The 17,844-nt window shown below is 38.4% G+C and overlaps 1 protein-coding gene across 4 annotated transcripts in view; it reads right to left on the bottom strand.

The window, feature by feature from the left end:
* The window catches only part of CAMSAP2 (calmodulin regulated spectrin associated protein family member 2), an 81,036-nt gene that overhangs the window by 8,606 nt on the left and 54,586 nt on the right, over window positions 1-17,844 (bottom strand). For all 4 annotated transcript variants that reach the window (XM_064427972.1, XM_064427973.1, XM_064427974.1 and 1 more), the window contains 7 exons: window positions 10,344-10,437; window positions 9,187-9,280; window positions 6,179-6,249; window positions 5,598-5,667; window positions 2,584-4,780; window positions 1,396-1,532; window positions 671-891 (listed from right to left, as the gene is read on the bottom strand). In XM_064427972.1, the coding sequence (XP_064284042.1) occupies window positions 671-891; window positions 1,396-1,532; window positions 2,584-4,780; window positions 5,598-5,667; window positions 6,179-6,249; window positions 9,187-9,280; window positions 10,344-10,437 (2,884 nt within the window). The remainder of the gene's footprint in view (window positions 1-670; window positions 892-1,395; window positions 1,533-2,583; window positions 4,781-5,597; window positions 5,668-6,178; window positions 6,250-9,186; window positions 9,281-10,343; window positions 10,438-17,844) is intronic.

Here is a 17,844-nt window from a genome sequence, read left to right as displayed (position 1 = left end):
TAAATTACACTGGAAGACATAGGGAAGCAGCCAGAGAAAATGTAGCACAACAACAAGGGTAGAGGAGGCTGTAACAGAGAGGATCACTGAGCAATCTGGTTATTTTTTCTAATTGTAAATTGACAGTACTTCTTCCAGCCATTACTGTTGTATCTAAAAGAATGCTAAGTTGTTCCACATGGTTAGTGTTGCTATATTCTTAACTATACATGCAGCTGGTGAGCAAAATAGGAAAAAAACATGAAACATAAAAGCAACTTTCAAGTTTTAATCTTGTCCGTATTATGTGAGTTTAAATATTCTTACCTCAGGTCACCATTTTATTTATTGATCCCTTATCTCCCAACTTTTATTCATTCTTAGCTCTACAGGTGCAAGAAGAGATTAGCAAGAAGAAAACATGGGTGTGCATGAAACTTGCAAGACATATTTGTCCCTCCACTTTCAGAGTTTCAGAGCTAACATTTTTGTTTGTTTATATATGCATGCATGCATAGCAGGTAAGTGACATTCATCTTTTCATTTCTATGCCAAATTTTGCTTTCCAGTTAGGACACGTGCAGTTTCAATACCGCACAAGACTCTCATAAATGCACGTGCTTGTTAGGACCAAAACCCAAGCTGGTGTTTTAGCATGAACAGACTCTTTTTCCATGTAAACATTTGTTACCTGGTGGACCTTTGATTGGTGTCTTAGGTGACTCAATATGATCTCTGTGAATAGATTTTGGCCGTGGCTTTTTCTGTTTGATGGAGAGGGAACGTGGCTTTATGACAGTATCCATGTCTTCCATAAGCTTTAGTTGTTTCCTTCTCATATATTCCTGCTTAATAAATTCTCGCCGTGCTCGTTCATCCTCCTTCTTCTGACGTTCTTCTTCTGTTTTGCGTCTAAAAAATTAACAAAAAATCAGCAGTAGAAATTTCCAAATAAGGGATTTCAGCTAGCACAGTGAGGACAACACTGGCATCAGATTTTTGGAACTTCAATGTTCTCAAACACCAGTAAGAGACAAATGCTTTTAAATTTTTTAACAATTTTCAGAAAGTTTAAACTTTTTGGGATATTGCTACTAATAAAACCATACACAGATTTATGAGCTTCATTGCTGTAAGTGAGTGAACGTTGTGCATTTGTGCAGAAGGAACCCTGAGGGACACAGGCTCCCTCAGAACTGTGCTCAGGCCAGCACAGCTCCCAGCCTGAGACAGCTACAGACTGATGCCACCTGCTGTCCTGCAGGGCCAGCTGGCTCCTCTGCACATCTGGCTCTAGCAGTGAATAACTTGGATGGTAAGATGCAATTCTTTGACATGCAGGTTACACTTTTAACTAAACCAGACATTTTTATGTTCACCATTACTGATCATTTGGATTAGGACATGTATTTTTACCTTGTCTCTTCCTTCTTATGTTCTAGTTCTGCTTCCAGCTGCTGCTTTCGAAGCAAAGTCTCTCTTTCCCTTCTCAAACGCTTCTCCAACAATGCTGCTCGTTTCATTGCCATGTCATTTTCTGCCTTTTGATCGTCCTAGCAACCGTTTTTGAAGGAAAAGGACCAAAACTATTAAGATTTCTAAATCCAGCAACTGATTTTGCCAAGTCATTACACAATTAATTCTGTACACTGATTATCTGAACATACTCTTGCAGTATTTGGAATAAGTTTATTTTTGAAGATTTTTTTAAAGACTCTTAAAAACTTAATAATGGAATTTTTCCTTCCTGAGTCAAACAAAATTCAACACTGATATGAGAAAACTTGCTAAGTGAGATATTTTAGTTTTGAGTCAGATCCTATATAGCATAAACTTCTTTCAGCTTTGGAAGAGTCTACATGTATGAACATGAAGGTAATTATCACAAACCCCAATAATTATGTACCATATAAAAGTAACTTCTGAGCAAGCCAGGTGTTTTGTTAGAACTGAGGAATGCTTCCAGACAAGCTAGGATCATCTAGATACATGACACAAAATTTTGGGGTATTCTAAGATGGAAATAAGTCTAGACCACTGTCTTACAATATGCATTATGGTTAAAAGCCTGTCTGAATACAGCTCTTTAATAAAAAGTCTCCAAGAAGTGCTCCCAAATACAAACTTCAAAAGGAAGTCTCAGCAGACTTATACTTCCTTAGCAGCTGAGAGAGGGGAAAAGGCTCTCCAAAGTGCAATTAAAAAATGTGAATAATTATTAAAAATGCAGGCTCTTACGTACTTCAAAAACTTTTAGTTAAATTTGGGAGTGAGGTGAGGAAGTGAGGGTGAGATGTGAGCACGTTTAATCAAGATGACCAAAACAAATGTTAAAAAAAAAATAATCTACATTCAGCATGGATCTTCCTCACCATGACCTCCAAGCACTTTTCCATAACTATGAATGGAAAGGGATACTCTGACATGCTCAGAACTGCAATATGATAGAATCTCACCACTCTTATGATGCCAAATTAATCAAGTCCAAAAGATAAGCCTGCACATTTAGAGTTGCAGTACTACCTACTTTGACTTCATCTACATTTCAATTAAAGATTTAAACAAAGCTTAACAGCTGACATACACATCCACTAGTTCTCTTACCTTAAAAAAGAATCCACAACACACTTTCTGGTCATCTTCAAACTGTTCTCTATCACTCTCACCTTCATATTTCTCAACAGATACCTCACTTTTTTCTGGTGGCTTCAAATCTGATAGGGAAACTTCAATTAAGTTAGCTGTTTTGGGAGCTGGAGGTGGTAAAATGGGTTGGTTTAGCTGATCTTCATTTGGGGTGAGGCAGACAGTTTCTGTGATAGGCTGAGATAATACTTCAGAAACATTAGATTCAATAGGCTTAATCTCCTTTTCCTCCAACTTCTGCTCACCCTGTTTTGGCAATTTTGGTCCTTCTTCTTTTGCTGCCTCTTCTGTAGACTTGGCTTCTTTCAAAAGATTTCCCTTTAACTGAGGTTCGCTTACATGTTCACCATCATCTCCAAAGCAAACAAATGATCTGGTCTGAATGGGAACCTGACTGGGGGAAAACCTCCTCAAACGGGGGAGGCTGTCCACAGACCGTGGGGCAGTCAAGGTACGGTTTAGAGGCGTTATTTTCAGTTCATTTGGCCTAGGAGTCCTTTGCATTTTAATGTGAAAAGAGGCATTCTTCCTGTTGGAAGATTGTGGAGATTGATGTGTAGAGCGAGGAGATTCCTGTGAGAAAGGTGCAACAGGAGCTGGAGCTCCCCCTTGCCTTGAAGAAGACTTAAAGTCCCGAATCTGTTTCTGAGGAGAAGGCTGAGGAGGAGAAATAACCCAAGCCTGTTGCTCTCTCATCTGCATCAGCATCTCCTGCTGAAGGGATAGACGTTGCATTTCTTGTTGTAGAAAGTGTAGGGAAGAGTTTAGTTTTTCAATAGATTTTGTATATTCTAAGAGATCTCCATCATTAAGATTTTCTTCTGAGGGGCTTGCTAAATTCCATGGCTTTTCAGCATCCCCAGAAGTAGCAGGAGATTTTAACCATTTGCTATGAGAATTTTCTGGGTTTTCTTTTATTAATTCTGAAGTCTTACTGGTTTGGTCATCTGATTTCTGCATTTCTTTTTCTTTCAACCGATTGCTGTCAGTGAATACCTTCTCATCTTCAGCTCCTGCTGCTTCCTCTCGGAGAGGTGATACCCCATCACCTTTCTTTTTCACAACATTGAGAAATGCTGTTCTTCCCATTTTCTGCCGCTGCTTTGTGAATGCAGCTTCAACTTTCTTCTTCTGTGCTTCAATGGCTCGCCTCTTTTCCTCTAGCTTCATCCTCAGCTGTACCATTTCAGAAGCCAGTAATTGTGTAGTGTCTCTTCCTTGAGGAACAGATGCCTCCTCAGGAATGTGAGCCCAAGCAACCATATGAGGGATGTTCAGCTCAGAACCTTCTGGTGTGGTTTTCTGAGAACTGCTTCCACTGCTTTTACTATCTGTGTGATTCAACTTCCTGAATTTCTGCTCAGCAAAGCTGGTCATTTTAACCCCTGAGCTCGAAGAAGCGCTGCTGCCTGCCTGTGATTTAGTACTCACTGAGCTGGGACAGGGACTTAACTGATCTCTGTGATTGCCAGCCCGCATGTCGTAATCCTGGAGAAATTTAGATGGTTCCTCCATGTCAGAGTCCATGCTTACAGTATAATCTCTCAAAGAAGAATCCTCATCCATTGTCTCTGGGATATCTTCTGATGGGACGTGTATTCCAGTATCTACTTCTGTGTTGTCAGTCACAGGACTCAGAGCACCCTTAGTGTCTGTGATGATATCTGGGGTAGTCTGATTTGGTTTAATGTTTGAATTCAAGATGCTCATTTCCCGATTGTGAAGAAAGAACCCATTTGTAATTTGGTCTGTTTGGAGAAGTCTGGGAGATTTTTCAGTGTCATGAATTATCTGCAAAGCCTCCTCAATGCTCGGCGTCTCAATCTGATTGCCAAAATCATCCAGAACTGCCCTGTTTTGCAGAGCTCCGTTTGGAAACCTGTAGTGTCTGCTCTCATTGGCATTTCTTTGATTTGCATTAAGAGACTGATTGGCCTTTGTCATGTCCTTTTCCTCTTCAATGTCTTGATTCTCCTCTTCTCCATTTACTGGTTTGAAGGACAGATTTTTTCTAGAATGCTTTGGCATGCGGTTGATGTTTCCTGTAAGGCCTTCATTGCTCACAGATCTGGGAATTCCCCTGTTTGGGGTAGATGCTGGAATGCTTTTCTCTTTGTCAAAAGGAATGTCAAACGAAACTCCATGTAACGATGACCTAATAGGGATCAGAATAAAGAAAGTAACTGAGCAACTCAGGGTTATTAATAAAAAATAAGGAAGTATGTGTATTTAATTTTAAAATTATTTTAAGCTGGTAGTATTAAAGGCACTGTTAGGTGTACTGTATTTTGCCTAGCTTCAAATATACTAAGCATGCATATATTTTTAGACAGATATTTTTAGATTGATAAATAGATGTAAGTATAATACATTTTTTAAAAGCACAATAGAATAGAATGTAACAATATTTAGTTCAGACTCGGCCAATGCTTTCTACTACTTTGGAATAAATTCTGGGCATTTTTGGAGTATAGGAATTGCCACCATAGATCAGAAGGAAGGTGTGGAAAGACACAGTTTACACACCACTATGACTCTTACCGTTTTAACTTTGGTTTATACCCTACAGATGGAGAGTTTATGACTGGTCTAACTGAAAACTGAAACGTTCAGCCTGATTTTTCTTAGCATTCCCAAAATAATACAAGCTTAAATGCTTCTGAGATCATTAGCCATGTTACTGTTACCACATTTAGTTCACTGTGATGAGTAAATACGAACACATTTAACACCAACAATTCAAATATCTGAACTATACCTCTTTTAGTGTAAAGAATAAATTATTTACTTCTGAAGATTGTTTCTTACTAACCAGTTTTTAATCCATGGTTTTATCTTTCTTTTTTTACTTTTTCAAGTAGCTTACAAAAATTCTCATTACAGACCTCTGACAATCCAAACTACAATGGAGCATTTACTACTACTCATAACCAAACCCCAGCATTTTGTAACCAGCTTGTAACACTACTTACCTTTTCTCTTTGGGCCATGTCCCTACTTGCCCATCTACATAAGACATTGATGTGGACCTTCTGATGACTCCTAAATGAAACAAAAAAAGGATCCAATGTAACTACTGTGAAAAATTATTTTAACATCACCTTCTGCTGCTTTAACAAATTGATCTGCTTCACTATTCAGAACACTGCAATGGCAAAGAAGTGTTTATATATTGAAAATACAACTAGACCAACTAAAGCCAAATTCATCTTGAATATATACTCCTCATTCCTCAAAGAACTTACTCATGTGTAATACTCTACAAATCCTACTAAAATATATCACAAATACTTGTTGTAAGCCATCTTCCACATAATCAAAATAGCAGTCAAATTAAAAACACACGCACAATGTATTTGGTACAAACAAAATCTTCCCACTTGTACATTTTATAAATTACAGAAGTCAATTATGTAAATTAATTAATTTTTCATGTAAAGGTCTCCCCCTATTTCTGCATAAATGATGTTTGAATAAATACAAGCAGGATAGCAATTTACTCAGAGGACGACACCTGTCTCATTGCCTCTCCCAGCCCTTTGTGAATTGTTACCTGGAACAGATGAATAAGGCTGCTGGGGTGTATGCAGTTGGTGAGGGGGTGTGTAAGCTGGACTTCCCAATCTATAAAGCAAGAGACATTAACTTAGAATTAATACATCAAAAGCTACAATACAAAGGCCAACCAGTCACCCTGTTGTTGGCCAAGACAAAAACAGATTTTTTTTTGGTGATGAGAAAGAAAGTGAGGTGTAGTTCTCTTCTGAAAATATTAATTTATCAGCTAAAAAGAGAACACTGTAATAACCTTGGACTGGAACTAATGCAGGTGGACCAAAAAGTCAAAAAGGTATTTTTCATACACGAACAGCTATAGACCTGCAGCATAAGTTTTGTTAATGTACTTGTCTCCTGATTTATTTCATGTAAATGTCTCTATTAGAAGGTTCCATTTTTTAGGCTTGATTTCCGTATAAAGTCTACACAAACATGAGCAAAATAAGGCAGCTCCTACTGGCCTCAAAACTGAGTGATTGCAGCCAATATCACATACTTTCCATACATTTCTATTTTCAGTTGCTTAGTTTGAAACTTCTGGTTTGTGTCTGGACTTCAACATGCACTAGAAGTGGATAAAGAAGACTTTGTGATAGACATGACTTTACAAATAAAAAAATATATTCACTACTAAAGGAGTAATTATAGAGGTTTCCTCTGTTTCTACTTATACTTTATTTGGTTTACAGAGAAGGTCTGTAATTGAGTAGCTGTGTTAATCCAGGATGGGATTAACATAATTCAATGTTTTGATCAAGGTGCTTTTTCATGATCAGAACAAAGACATATACATAAAGCCACATGGATTTGTATGTAAAACACTTCTAGAGAAGGCAGACTTCAAACACAAGCTGGATTAAATCCTTTCATGTTTTGAATTGAAGAGCACACTCCCAAACTCACATTTTTCAGAATATTTGTCTAGTGTTATATATACTGGATAGTGTAGACATGTCTCTAAATAATATTTGCAAGAAAAATACAATCTACAAGAGCATCTTTCACAACAATATATTAAATTATTCAATACAGGTTCCCATAAATTCCTGATTTTTTTGTGTCAATAACACTAAATGCCAGCTATGTGACATATCTGTTTTAAATGGCATTCAAGATACCTGTGAAAATTTTAAAATCCTAATGTCTGTAAGTTATGTTAAAAGAAAAGCATACTTTCCAAATTTAACCCTGCAGCCTGTGAACATTTGCCACCATGAAGAAAATCTATACACTTAATTTTCCTTGGGGAAAAGACAGATTCTGGCACCAAGCCTGGGTTCCATGGCAACCTCAGACATTGTAACTGCTCACTGCCACAGTCCCACTCCCTCCTCTGCGCTGGCTCTGCTCTCCAGCCCATGCTCTGAGTCATTCCAACAGGCTAAGGCAGCAGAAGAACATTCACTTGTTCCTGCTGGGGCTGTTTTTTCTGTCTTCGTGTGCTGAAATGGCAACTCAACACTCAAGGGGGCAGGAATGCACAGGGAGGAAGGCCAGGACTACAACATCCTGCAGTCAGGTCTGTTCTGCCAGGGAACCTGCAGCCTGTGCATTGGATTCCAACCATCTGAAATTACTTTTTTAAAAAGAAGGCCTAATGTACAATTTATGTCCCTTACCATAGAAAGAATAGGTTGGAAAAGACCTTTAAGATCATGAAGTCCAGCTGTTAACCCTGCCAAGGCCACCACTGAACCATGTCCATAAGTGCCACATGTACACATCTTAAATACTTCCAGGGGTGGAGACTCCATCACTCTCCAGGCAGTCTGCTCCAATGCTTGACAGCTGGTTTTGGTGACAAAATTTTTGCTAATATCCAATCTAAACCTTTCCTAGTGGAAATGGGGGCTGTTTCCTCTTCTCCTGTTGCTTTTTCCTTAGGAGAGGATACCAATCTCCACCTGTCTACAGGCTTCTTTCAGGTAGTTGTGGGGAGTGATTAGGTCTCCCTTGAGAAACTGATGTATGAGCAGCTACAGAGCATTAGGGAAACAGGATGTTTCTATATTGCTTCCTAATCTGCACCAGCAATAATAAAAATGTTTCACATTGTCTTGGTTTTGTCTGGAATAGAGTGAATTGTGTTCCTGGTAGCTGGTGCAGTGCTGTGTTTTGGATTCAGTGGGAGTGCACTGTTGATAACACTCTGGTGTTTCAGTGGTGCTCTCTCTAAGTCAAGGACTTCTCTGTGCCTGGTGCCAGCGAGAGGTGCAGGAGGAGCTGTGGGGGAGCGTGGCCAGGGCAGCTGAGCTGAGCTGAGCTGCCCCAGGGCCCCTGCAGACCGTGGTGCTGTGCTCAGCATCAGCTGGGGGAGCTCCTGGGAGGGGCTCACTGCTGCTGGAGGGAGAAACTGTTCTGTGCAGCACTTGTTCTTCTCGGGTTTACTCCCCTCTCTCCTTTTCATTACAATTATAATTATTATCATCATCATATTTTATTTTGTTTCAAATTATTAAACTGTTCTTGTGAAGGTTTAGACTTTCTTTCCGATTCTCCTCCCCATCAGGAGGCAGTTGGGGTGGGGAAATTAATCACAGCATAAGTATTTATTTTTACCTCTTTGAATTTCATGGTACTACAGTAACATAACCAAATCAAACTAAACCCATCACTCAGGGTTTTCCTTGCTGTTACCTCAGTTTATTTTCATTATAACTTTTGGAAAATTTGCTGTGAATTCCAGAAAAGCAGCTTCTCCAGAGCAGACCTGGTCAGCAGCTCCACTTGAAACTGAAGAGGACAAGGCCATGTGACACTTCTGTGCTGAATGCTGAGGGTTGTTCTGGACACTGGTAGGAGAACAGCACTGTCCAAGTGTACACACATGAACAAGCAGCCTGCCATGCAGCAGGGATGGAGGGATATTGCACAAAACTCCAGATTGTATTTGGTAACTCAATCACTGAGCTTTACAAAAAGGCAAAAAAAACCCAAATAAAAAATCTATTTTGAACAGAGAGAGGAGATTGTGAAACAGTACTAGTGATTCTCTGACATTACCTGGCTGCAAAGTCAGAACCAGATGGACCATCCACATAATTTCTTCTGTTAGCATTCAAGCTGTGAGCAGAAGCTGCATCTTTTGCAGGTTCAGCTGGCAGGAAGAAAAAGTTCAAGTTACTATAGTTTAGTATTCAGTTAAATTACATAGTACAAAAGCTGTCCAAAATAATCTGAAATAATGATTTGCAAAGAGTTAAAGAATTTTCATTGATTCCATTATTTAGATTAAAACTGTCACTTCCTTTCATCTTTATGTCCTCCAAAGCTCCCATACTGGCACTAATTAAAGAAATGGAGACTGACAAAATAGACTAGAAAAAGCAAGGGAAGTACTAATACACAAAAGTAAACTAAGAAAAATTAAAAGGAAACAGTTTTAGCAAAACTTGTTCTGGAAGTAGTGTTTTTGATAAAATTTCTCCCCAAACCCTTAGACTGACTAGAAAAAAGATTTTTTTGTCACACCCTAAACCAGTTAGCAGTATTTAAAGATTTATGTCAGATTTGTATGTGCTGTAAAGCATAAAAATGAAGAAAAGGTATAACAGTCACCCAATGAAAATCTCTTCCTAGTGCAGGGAAAGCCAATCACAGCACTGCTGTGTGAACGTTTCTGTTACCTGAAATGTTAGTTACCTGAAAGGAGTCATTAACAGATCTCAAGATCTATCTGAAAGGTGGATTTTTAAATTTGAGAATTGCTGATGGAAGATGGTACCTTTGCACTTGGTACAAAATGAAATTTTACAATTAGCTTTCTATTCACTTTGCCTAGATTTATGATTCTTTCTCTTGGTATCTTCTCAGCAACACAAGCTCTTCAGGCTAAATTCTGTTCTCAGTTTCTCATTATATTTGTAATTCTTGCATGGGCATAAATGGATTCAAGGCTTGTTTAGGTCAGGAAAATTTGCAAGTGATTATACCACAACAATTTAAATGAGTTTTTGGTAACAGACAACAAAATCTAATTATGATTTATGAGATGAGATGAAGATTTACAATGAAGAAAGAGAACTCCTTTCCTTCTTTAAGGGGGCTGTGCACTGCCAAATCCTGTTAACTAAAATATTCACTGTATCTGTGAACACAATGCAATCTGTACACATACATATCAGAACATGCATATTAAGGCCAATCCATAACATAATTACCTTGGGGATGCACAACAACACGGGGTTGTACAAATGATGGCTTCACCACTTCAAACCACCAGAACAATTCTGCCATGAACACCATGTAATTGCTCTACATGAAAAACAAACAAAAAAAAAAGATGGAGAGAAATTGATGTTAGAACACAAGCCTGCAAGTAAACAGATTAAGCAGCATTTGGGAGATGTCTCTGTATTTCAGCCAGTTTACAATTTCCACTGGTTTTTTATAAATAGAGACCAGTACAACTGATCTGTAGCACCAATACATAACTTGATCAGACTGCAACCAGTTGGGTTGAAATGTTTCATAACAAGCATATGCTCAAGCCTGATGTCTTGCAGGGAGGGCAGAGAGGAGCAGGATGGATGGAAAAAAACGCCTGCCAAAGACCAGCCATTTCCATTAAAAACAGCACTGAAAAGCCCATTGCAAGGGCAGCTAGTGCTTTTTTCAGAGATTTTTAACATGAAAAAGTATGGTAGCCCTTTGTTTTAGAAGTTGGAATCTGATTTTGGCTTTTGTGTTAAGTATGTGCTTTTTTCACATTTGTGAAGTTCTACCCAAATTTACAAGCCTTTAATGCAAAACAAAAAACAGCAGCAGAGTTTCTTGACTGCAGGTTAGAACAAGGTTTTAGCTCCACATGTTTATGCATTGCTGATATTTATGTCCCTACTGTATGTTCCCATTACACAGCTATGAAAGACACAGTGTGGGAGCCACCAGATTAAACACTAGGGGAAAAACAAATGAAAAGGAAAACAACTGGTGACAAACTGCTCCAACAACAACAAAAATCAATAGAGGAAAGCCAGGCAGGAGCAGTTGTTTCTGCTGCAAGAACATATGAGGAGTGCAAAAAGCCCAGAAGGTTGTTGACTGTGGAGGCTAAGGAGTTCAGAGGCCAAAGCTTCTGCAACTTCAGTGCTACTTCATATCTAGAAATATCAGCTGAAGGAGATCAGCAAATATCCATGTTTGAGCTGGTTCAAGCAGGTGCACAGACCTTTGCCACCAGTCTTACAAAGCCTGAAGATGTAAACAATGGTTATACATTGAACTGGAAAGCCATAATTAAACAACTTTTTGTTTCAATGATTTTTTTTTTCAAAAATTTGAAACAAAAATGTCATTCTAATTTAAAAAAAACAAAACACAGGCATTAAGGATAAGAATGTAATTTTAAAATAAACAAAATATTTACTAAAAAACTTTGATAATAAATGATATAATCTCAATTTTGCATCAGAATATTTGAAAATAGAATTTTGAGTACCTTTTTGACACTTTTACTTTAAATTTATTTTTCCTGAAGATTTCTAACATAGATAAGCCTATACTTCAGGATACTCAGACCAAAAGCTACTCCTACACTGTACTATATGGTGAAGGGATCAGCAGATGTTGCATAGTTATTACACAGAAGTTATAAATAGAATAGGAAAAACCCCATCGCTGTTTATTCAGCTTGACAGAACTGAATGAGGAAAAGTGCACAGCAGAATCTTTTCCATTCAAGTAAATGTCAAGCACAGCATTTCAGTACCACACACTGATTTCAATAGGAAGCTTAGATCAAGAAAAACTCAGAAGTACTTCTCAGACAAATATGATTTTTAGTACTACAATTTCAAATAATTATAAAATTCTCTCTGAATATTTCTCCCATCCTCTTGCCTCTCCTTAAACATTCATATTTTTGACTTGATTTTTTAATAAAAAATTAAATCATAAAATGTTCTAGTCATAGCTTTGTCCCCATCCAAAATAAAATTGCATTTAGAGGCTCCAATTTCTCATGTTTATATTGAAATGCTTCATTTCAACAAAAATAGACTCACAATAGTGTGACTATTTTATGAAGGACAGCTATTCCTTCTGAGAACATCTTCTATGCCGTCCTGAGCTGCTGCAAGACAGTTTATTTTTCTAAAGCCACCAAAGCAGTACTTACTGAACTAAAAATGAAAGTGCTGCACAGCCCACTGAGAACAGAGGCTACTTTAGATGTCTGATGGTGAGCCATCCTGATGGAAATCACGTTTTCTCACAGGCTATTTTTAGTCAGAACGATTGAAGGGAAAGACTGATGATCAGTAACAAATTTTGTTGGAAAAACTAGCAGTGGATCTGTAGTAATGTTGCTATTCCAGACTCAAGAGACTGTAGATATGATTTCCATAGATTTTTGCCTTGATTATGGTGACAGAAATTCTAACAGTTTGCCATATGATTATCACATGCACTTACACACAATAATATTTTAACAGCAATAAAAACTAAGGAAGCTCTGAGCAGTCCAGGCTGGCTCAAGCTCCCTGAACAGCAGATGGCAGACTTGCAGCTTCAGAGATCATTATTAACTAAACATTTAATTCAATTTAATCTTAATTTCAGATACTTCAAATAAATTGTACCCTCCTAACACCTATAGGTTTTAGATCTGCATATTTATAGAATAACCACAATATCATACACACAAATGATACATATAATTTGTCATCAGGCTTGCATCCACTAAAGCTGGGTGTGAGACCAGCCACAGAAGCTTTTAGAATTTTTTTTTTTTCAAAATATACATAAAATACACTGTAAAATGTTTACCATGATGCACATTAAAATCTCTGTTCAATGGGCCAGGAAAGGTCCTGTCCTGGCAAATCCACAGCTTTTTTGTTATACAAGTGCCAACGTAAATGCTTCAAGACTGCAGAAAACTGGAGTGTCACAAACTGTCTCGAGAAGGCCACACTGCAGCTGTGCATGATCCAAGCACTACCAGTTTGTCCTCTGTCCTGCCACAGGCTAATAAATGCCACACCAGCTCAGTTTTCAAATCCACCATGCCTGTTCCAGACCAGAACTGGGAGGGAAGAGCGGCCGATTAACATCAGTGAAAGCAAACCACGCTGCTTCCCTTTAAATAATGACTCAGGAACATTTGGTCCCTCTCAGGGAGAAACGGTCTCAAAAAACTGTTCCCTGGTTGAATCTTTTAATTCCTGATCCTCCGTTGTTTTAACCCAGCCAGATGGGAATGAAATGGCTGAACTGACTCCCACCATACACAGTAAGTGCCTCACCAAGCACAGCCAGCTGCTCTCCCAGGTCCTTAAGGGGCTCCAGTTGCAGTTCAGGCTTAGGTGAGCAGCCTGGCTGGCAGTGGGAGGGAAAGCTGTGCAACACATGTGGGCATTGTGCAGCCCTGAATTTCTAGGATTTATCTATGCAATGTATTTGAACACTATTTTTCACATCTCTGGTGCTGATTACAGCCTCTGCTTATGTTATTTGCAAAAAAATACCATCAATATTACATCAGAAAGTACAAGTATTCACAACTGCCCAAGTGCAATAAATATTTTTTAATATAAATCACAGAATGACTAGCTTGGAAGAGACCTTCAAGATCATCAACCCTTCAGATATCATATACTCCTGTTCAATTCAGCAGCGGGGAAAAAAAAAAGTTGTTCTGGATCTGAATCAAAAAGGATTTGACAGTGCAAATGTTTATTCTGCCACTCTGGTTAGTAATCAGGCGCAAAAATAAGGTACCTATTCCATGTGCTTAGTTGTGATTGTGCAGAGTTTGGAGTCGGGCCCACATCTAGGTCAGAGGAACGCCCTCTCAGCCAAGACAGCAATGATCTCTCAGATCTGCGTCATTTCACATTCTGAAGGCTTTCATTCTAACAAATATGCCTTCTGCATGAGCTTGGGGGAGCAGACTGGAGATCTCAGCAGAGAGCAGCCAGAGCAGCAGCAGCTGTGCTGAAGGATGTGCAATCCCCCCTGCAAGAACAGCGCGGCTGCAGAGCCCCGTGGCCCTGCTGAACGCCCAGGAACCCTCGCGCTCAGAGCACAGGACTCAGCCAGCTCCTTGCAGGAGCAGCAGTTATTACAAGCAGACAAAGATTGTATATATATATATATATATATACGTACCCCAAGGGACAAATGGACCCCTTGAGAAACTTTCTGCACATTCCCCAAAGCCACTGGTGGGCCACTAAGAGCCCCTGCTTCTGGGAGACCACGGGGCTGGGCTCCAACCCAGTAAAAATGACTCTGTGTGTATGTGTGTGAACCCTGTGAGCAAATGAGTGGTGTGTGTGAATGGTTATCTCTGAGTAATAATCTGAGTCAGGCTACTGATAATGGCAGTTGAATTAATCAAAAGTGTTAGTGTGATCCGAGTGTCACCGTCAATCCTCTATGAGCAAAGAGAGCATGTACAACGTGTGTACTTTAAATGAGCAGCAGAAATTTAGGATCACTATTTAACAAAACAAAACACATTTGTAAAGGCTTGGGTAAAGGAACACTTACAAAAGACAACAATTAACAATTGATGTAATGCCAAGTTCCTGTGTAAACTCTCAAATCATGGCAAACACCAAATGATTCCAGTCAATCCCCTCTTTGACAGTTAACCTCCTAAATGACTTGTTTTTAGATTTGAAGCCTATGGCCCTACTAGAATAAAGTGGCAGAGAATGATCTAAAATTATCAAGAATATAATCAATTATAACCAAAGATGTGGTTTTTAACCCTTTTAGAAATAATTTCCATGTATCTCATGTGACATGTGTATTTTAAGCCTTTCTCTTCAGTGACCATACAAGATCCTTATAGTAATTATGCATTCCATTGAACAACCAAAGCACAAATGCTACCTACCTCCTATTATATCACAGTGCTAATCAACTGCTGAGACAAAGCAATAAATAAATCTTTAGGTTCTGCAGGATGCTTCATACTTCTTCTGATGGCACCTTATGCAAGGTTTTCTATCTCTACAAACTTGTTCTTTGAAAAGGCAGTGCAAGTGCATGTCAAGTCACAGTAAAACAGTTCCTTCAGCTCTGTGTACTTTCCCAGATACAGGTAAAGAACAATATACTTAAAAATAAATCCTGTCTGAAGATAAAACTGCTTACAGAAGGGCAAAAAAGCAATCTGCACAACTAAAAACAGACTTGAGATTTCTATTATTTCCGCTTGTTAAATATGCAGGGAGGATTCAGAAAACATTGTGATTATTTTTATGTAATCACTCTCTACTTGTGTTTGTCTGTCTCAAAGGAAAACAACCAAGAATCAGTATGGTCCCCTGTTGGTGCCTCAAGCATCCATGGAATGTATTGAAATATTTTTTTCTTTAATATCAGTAGCCCTGCCTTAGTAAACATCTTATGAAGAACTTTACAAATGTATTTTTCTTAGAGGAGAAGAAATAGGCATTAAGAAGCACCAAAACTTTCTGCTTGCTTTGATTATGACACATTAAAGCTGTCTAGAAATCCAGACAAAGCTCATTTCTCCTCTGTGCTAAACCAGAACTAAGCCAGCAGTTTCATCTGCTGGGAAATCTGAGAGCCTCTATCAAAGACTTAGGATGCTTAAGTGGAGTCACTGTGTTTCTGTGCATTTTGATGGAAAAACTGAAGTGTCACCTTGGTGAAGTGCTGCACTAAATCTCTGCATCATATCCTATCTCCAACGTCCCTTGATTTAATGTACCAGGACAGTGCAGGGTGCCCTGGGAAGAATGTAAGGTATGCAGTTTGTGCTGGATCACTTAAGGAGAGGGTCTGCTCTCCTCCTTCTCAAGAGCCAGCAGCAAGCCAGAATACCTACTGTAACTTCTAGGACCACACAAGGCACAGCACTGAAATTCCAAAAACTCTGCTGAGATTTTTTTTCTTGAGGCTTTTTCCAGTGAGATATCAGCAGTTTGTATTTTTTATTTTTTCTGTCACCACTACAAATGTAAGAGGTTTTTAAGCCAAAAGCACAGTGGCACCTACTGTGCAGTAGGAGCTACTCGAAAAAGAGACAGGAATTTCTGCTGATTAACAAAGACACACCTCTACAAATCCTAAGACTTTGCACTATGTACATTTTGTAGGCTGAGATGAGTAGCTTCCACAAACCACTGTAACTCAATGTGCAATATTTAAAATATCCATTCACAATACAAGTTTTTTTAAAGTGACAATAAAATTCATTGGAGAATAAACACATTTATTAAAACTTACTCTAATCAGATGCTCTGGAAAACTAAGCACGAACTCCTTTAACAATGAATTTATTTTTCAAGCAAATTAATTCTTAACACTGGAAAAACAGAGTTTACAGTACTAGCTGAAGTTTCCATGCCAAGTTTTAGAAGAAAAACTTGGCAGCCTTGCTTTGTAGCATTTACATCTAAATAAGCATCCATGCCACAGCAACTTGTAAAAACATGATCACAAAAGGGCTTTCTCAGATCTAGAAATACTCTAACTTTTTGAAAGAACTCTAAATCCTGTCTCAAACCAGTGCTCAGAAACAGCAAAATCACTAAGTTTAAAGTGTAGAGTCTGATGCACTGGGACATTGACAAAATATTTACCATAGTTTGTTTTTTTTTTGTAATTGAAGCTTCCTAGTGCATACTGGTTTGAGAAATAATTCAAGCCATTACTATAAAAATGGTATGACTAATTGCCATGAACCAAAACAAGAATAATCAGTTGCATTTATTCCATGTATCTGTAAGCAGAGAGAAACCATCAAAATGCAGTGGAGGAGTTGAGCACTGAGTGTGGCTGTGGGACAGGAGGTGCAGCCAAGGCAGACTGCAATGCAGCACACTTCAGCAGCATGCAGGTAGATCACTGCATGTGAAACTTAACAGCACCAAAAGCTGCCTGAAAGCACTCACTGCACAGCTTTGCATACACAAAATAAACCAGCTACGCAGTCTAGACTTAGGTCCTACTGCCCTTACTCACCCTGGCAGCTCATTACTTATTTGGAAAGGATTGGGTTCAACCCTACAGGAGACAACAAAGCTGTATTCAAGCTCTGGCCTCTGTGACTCTGCTTGTGAGATTGCTAGAAAATCATAAAAGCAGTGAAATGACCCAGATATTTAGAAACCAATTACATCCCATCTGCAATGGATATGCTGACTTCAGAAAAAAAATAGTATTTCATTCCCTAAAGGCAAGCCAACAAGAATCTTAAGCAAATGAAGTGTGTTTCATATAGAAGAAAGTCTTGGTGAAACATAATAATGAAAAATTAAAATTACAATTAGCCAAGAAATCATTCAGTTTCTCCTTTTCCTTCTGCACAGTCTTAAAGAATTACAGAATAATGTTTTATTTTCCTCTTTCTAAAAGAGCAAAATCTTAGATTGATGGAATACACTTAATTGCTGATTCAAACTACTGTATTTGTCAGAATTCTGTTGCTGCTTGTATTTGGGACATCAAGCCATTGGTTTTTCAAAAAATTTAACTCAGAAATTAACTCAGAAATTTACACTTTTACAAAAGTGAAAGAGCTTTAAATTAAAACCAACCCATGAAATTGTGTACACAGAAATGACTAAGAACAGTGAGTAATAATTCCATAAACAAGTCCTCAATATTTCCACCCTTTGTTAAGGCCTTGATACATTTCAACTAATGCAAATCACTATTACATTTCAACAGAAATAT

The sequence above is a fragment of the Passer domesticus genome, chromosome 7, assembly GCF_036417665.1.
Source record: "Passer domesticus isolate bPasDom1 chromosome 7, bPasDom1.hap1, whole genome shotgun sequence".
NCBI lineage: Eukaryota > Metazoa > Chordata > Aves > Passeriformes > Passeridae > Passer > Passer domesticus.
The sequence above is the reverse complement of the archived record's forward strand: the minus strand, read 5'-3'. Positions and strand labels throughout refer to the sequence as shown.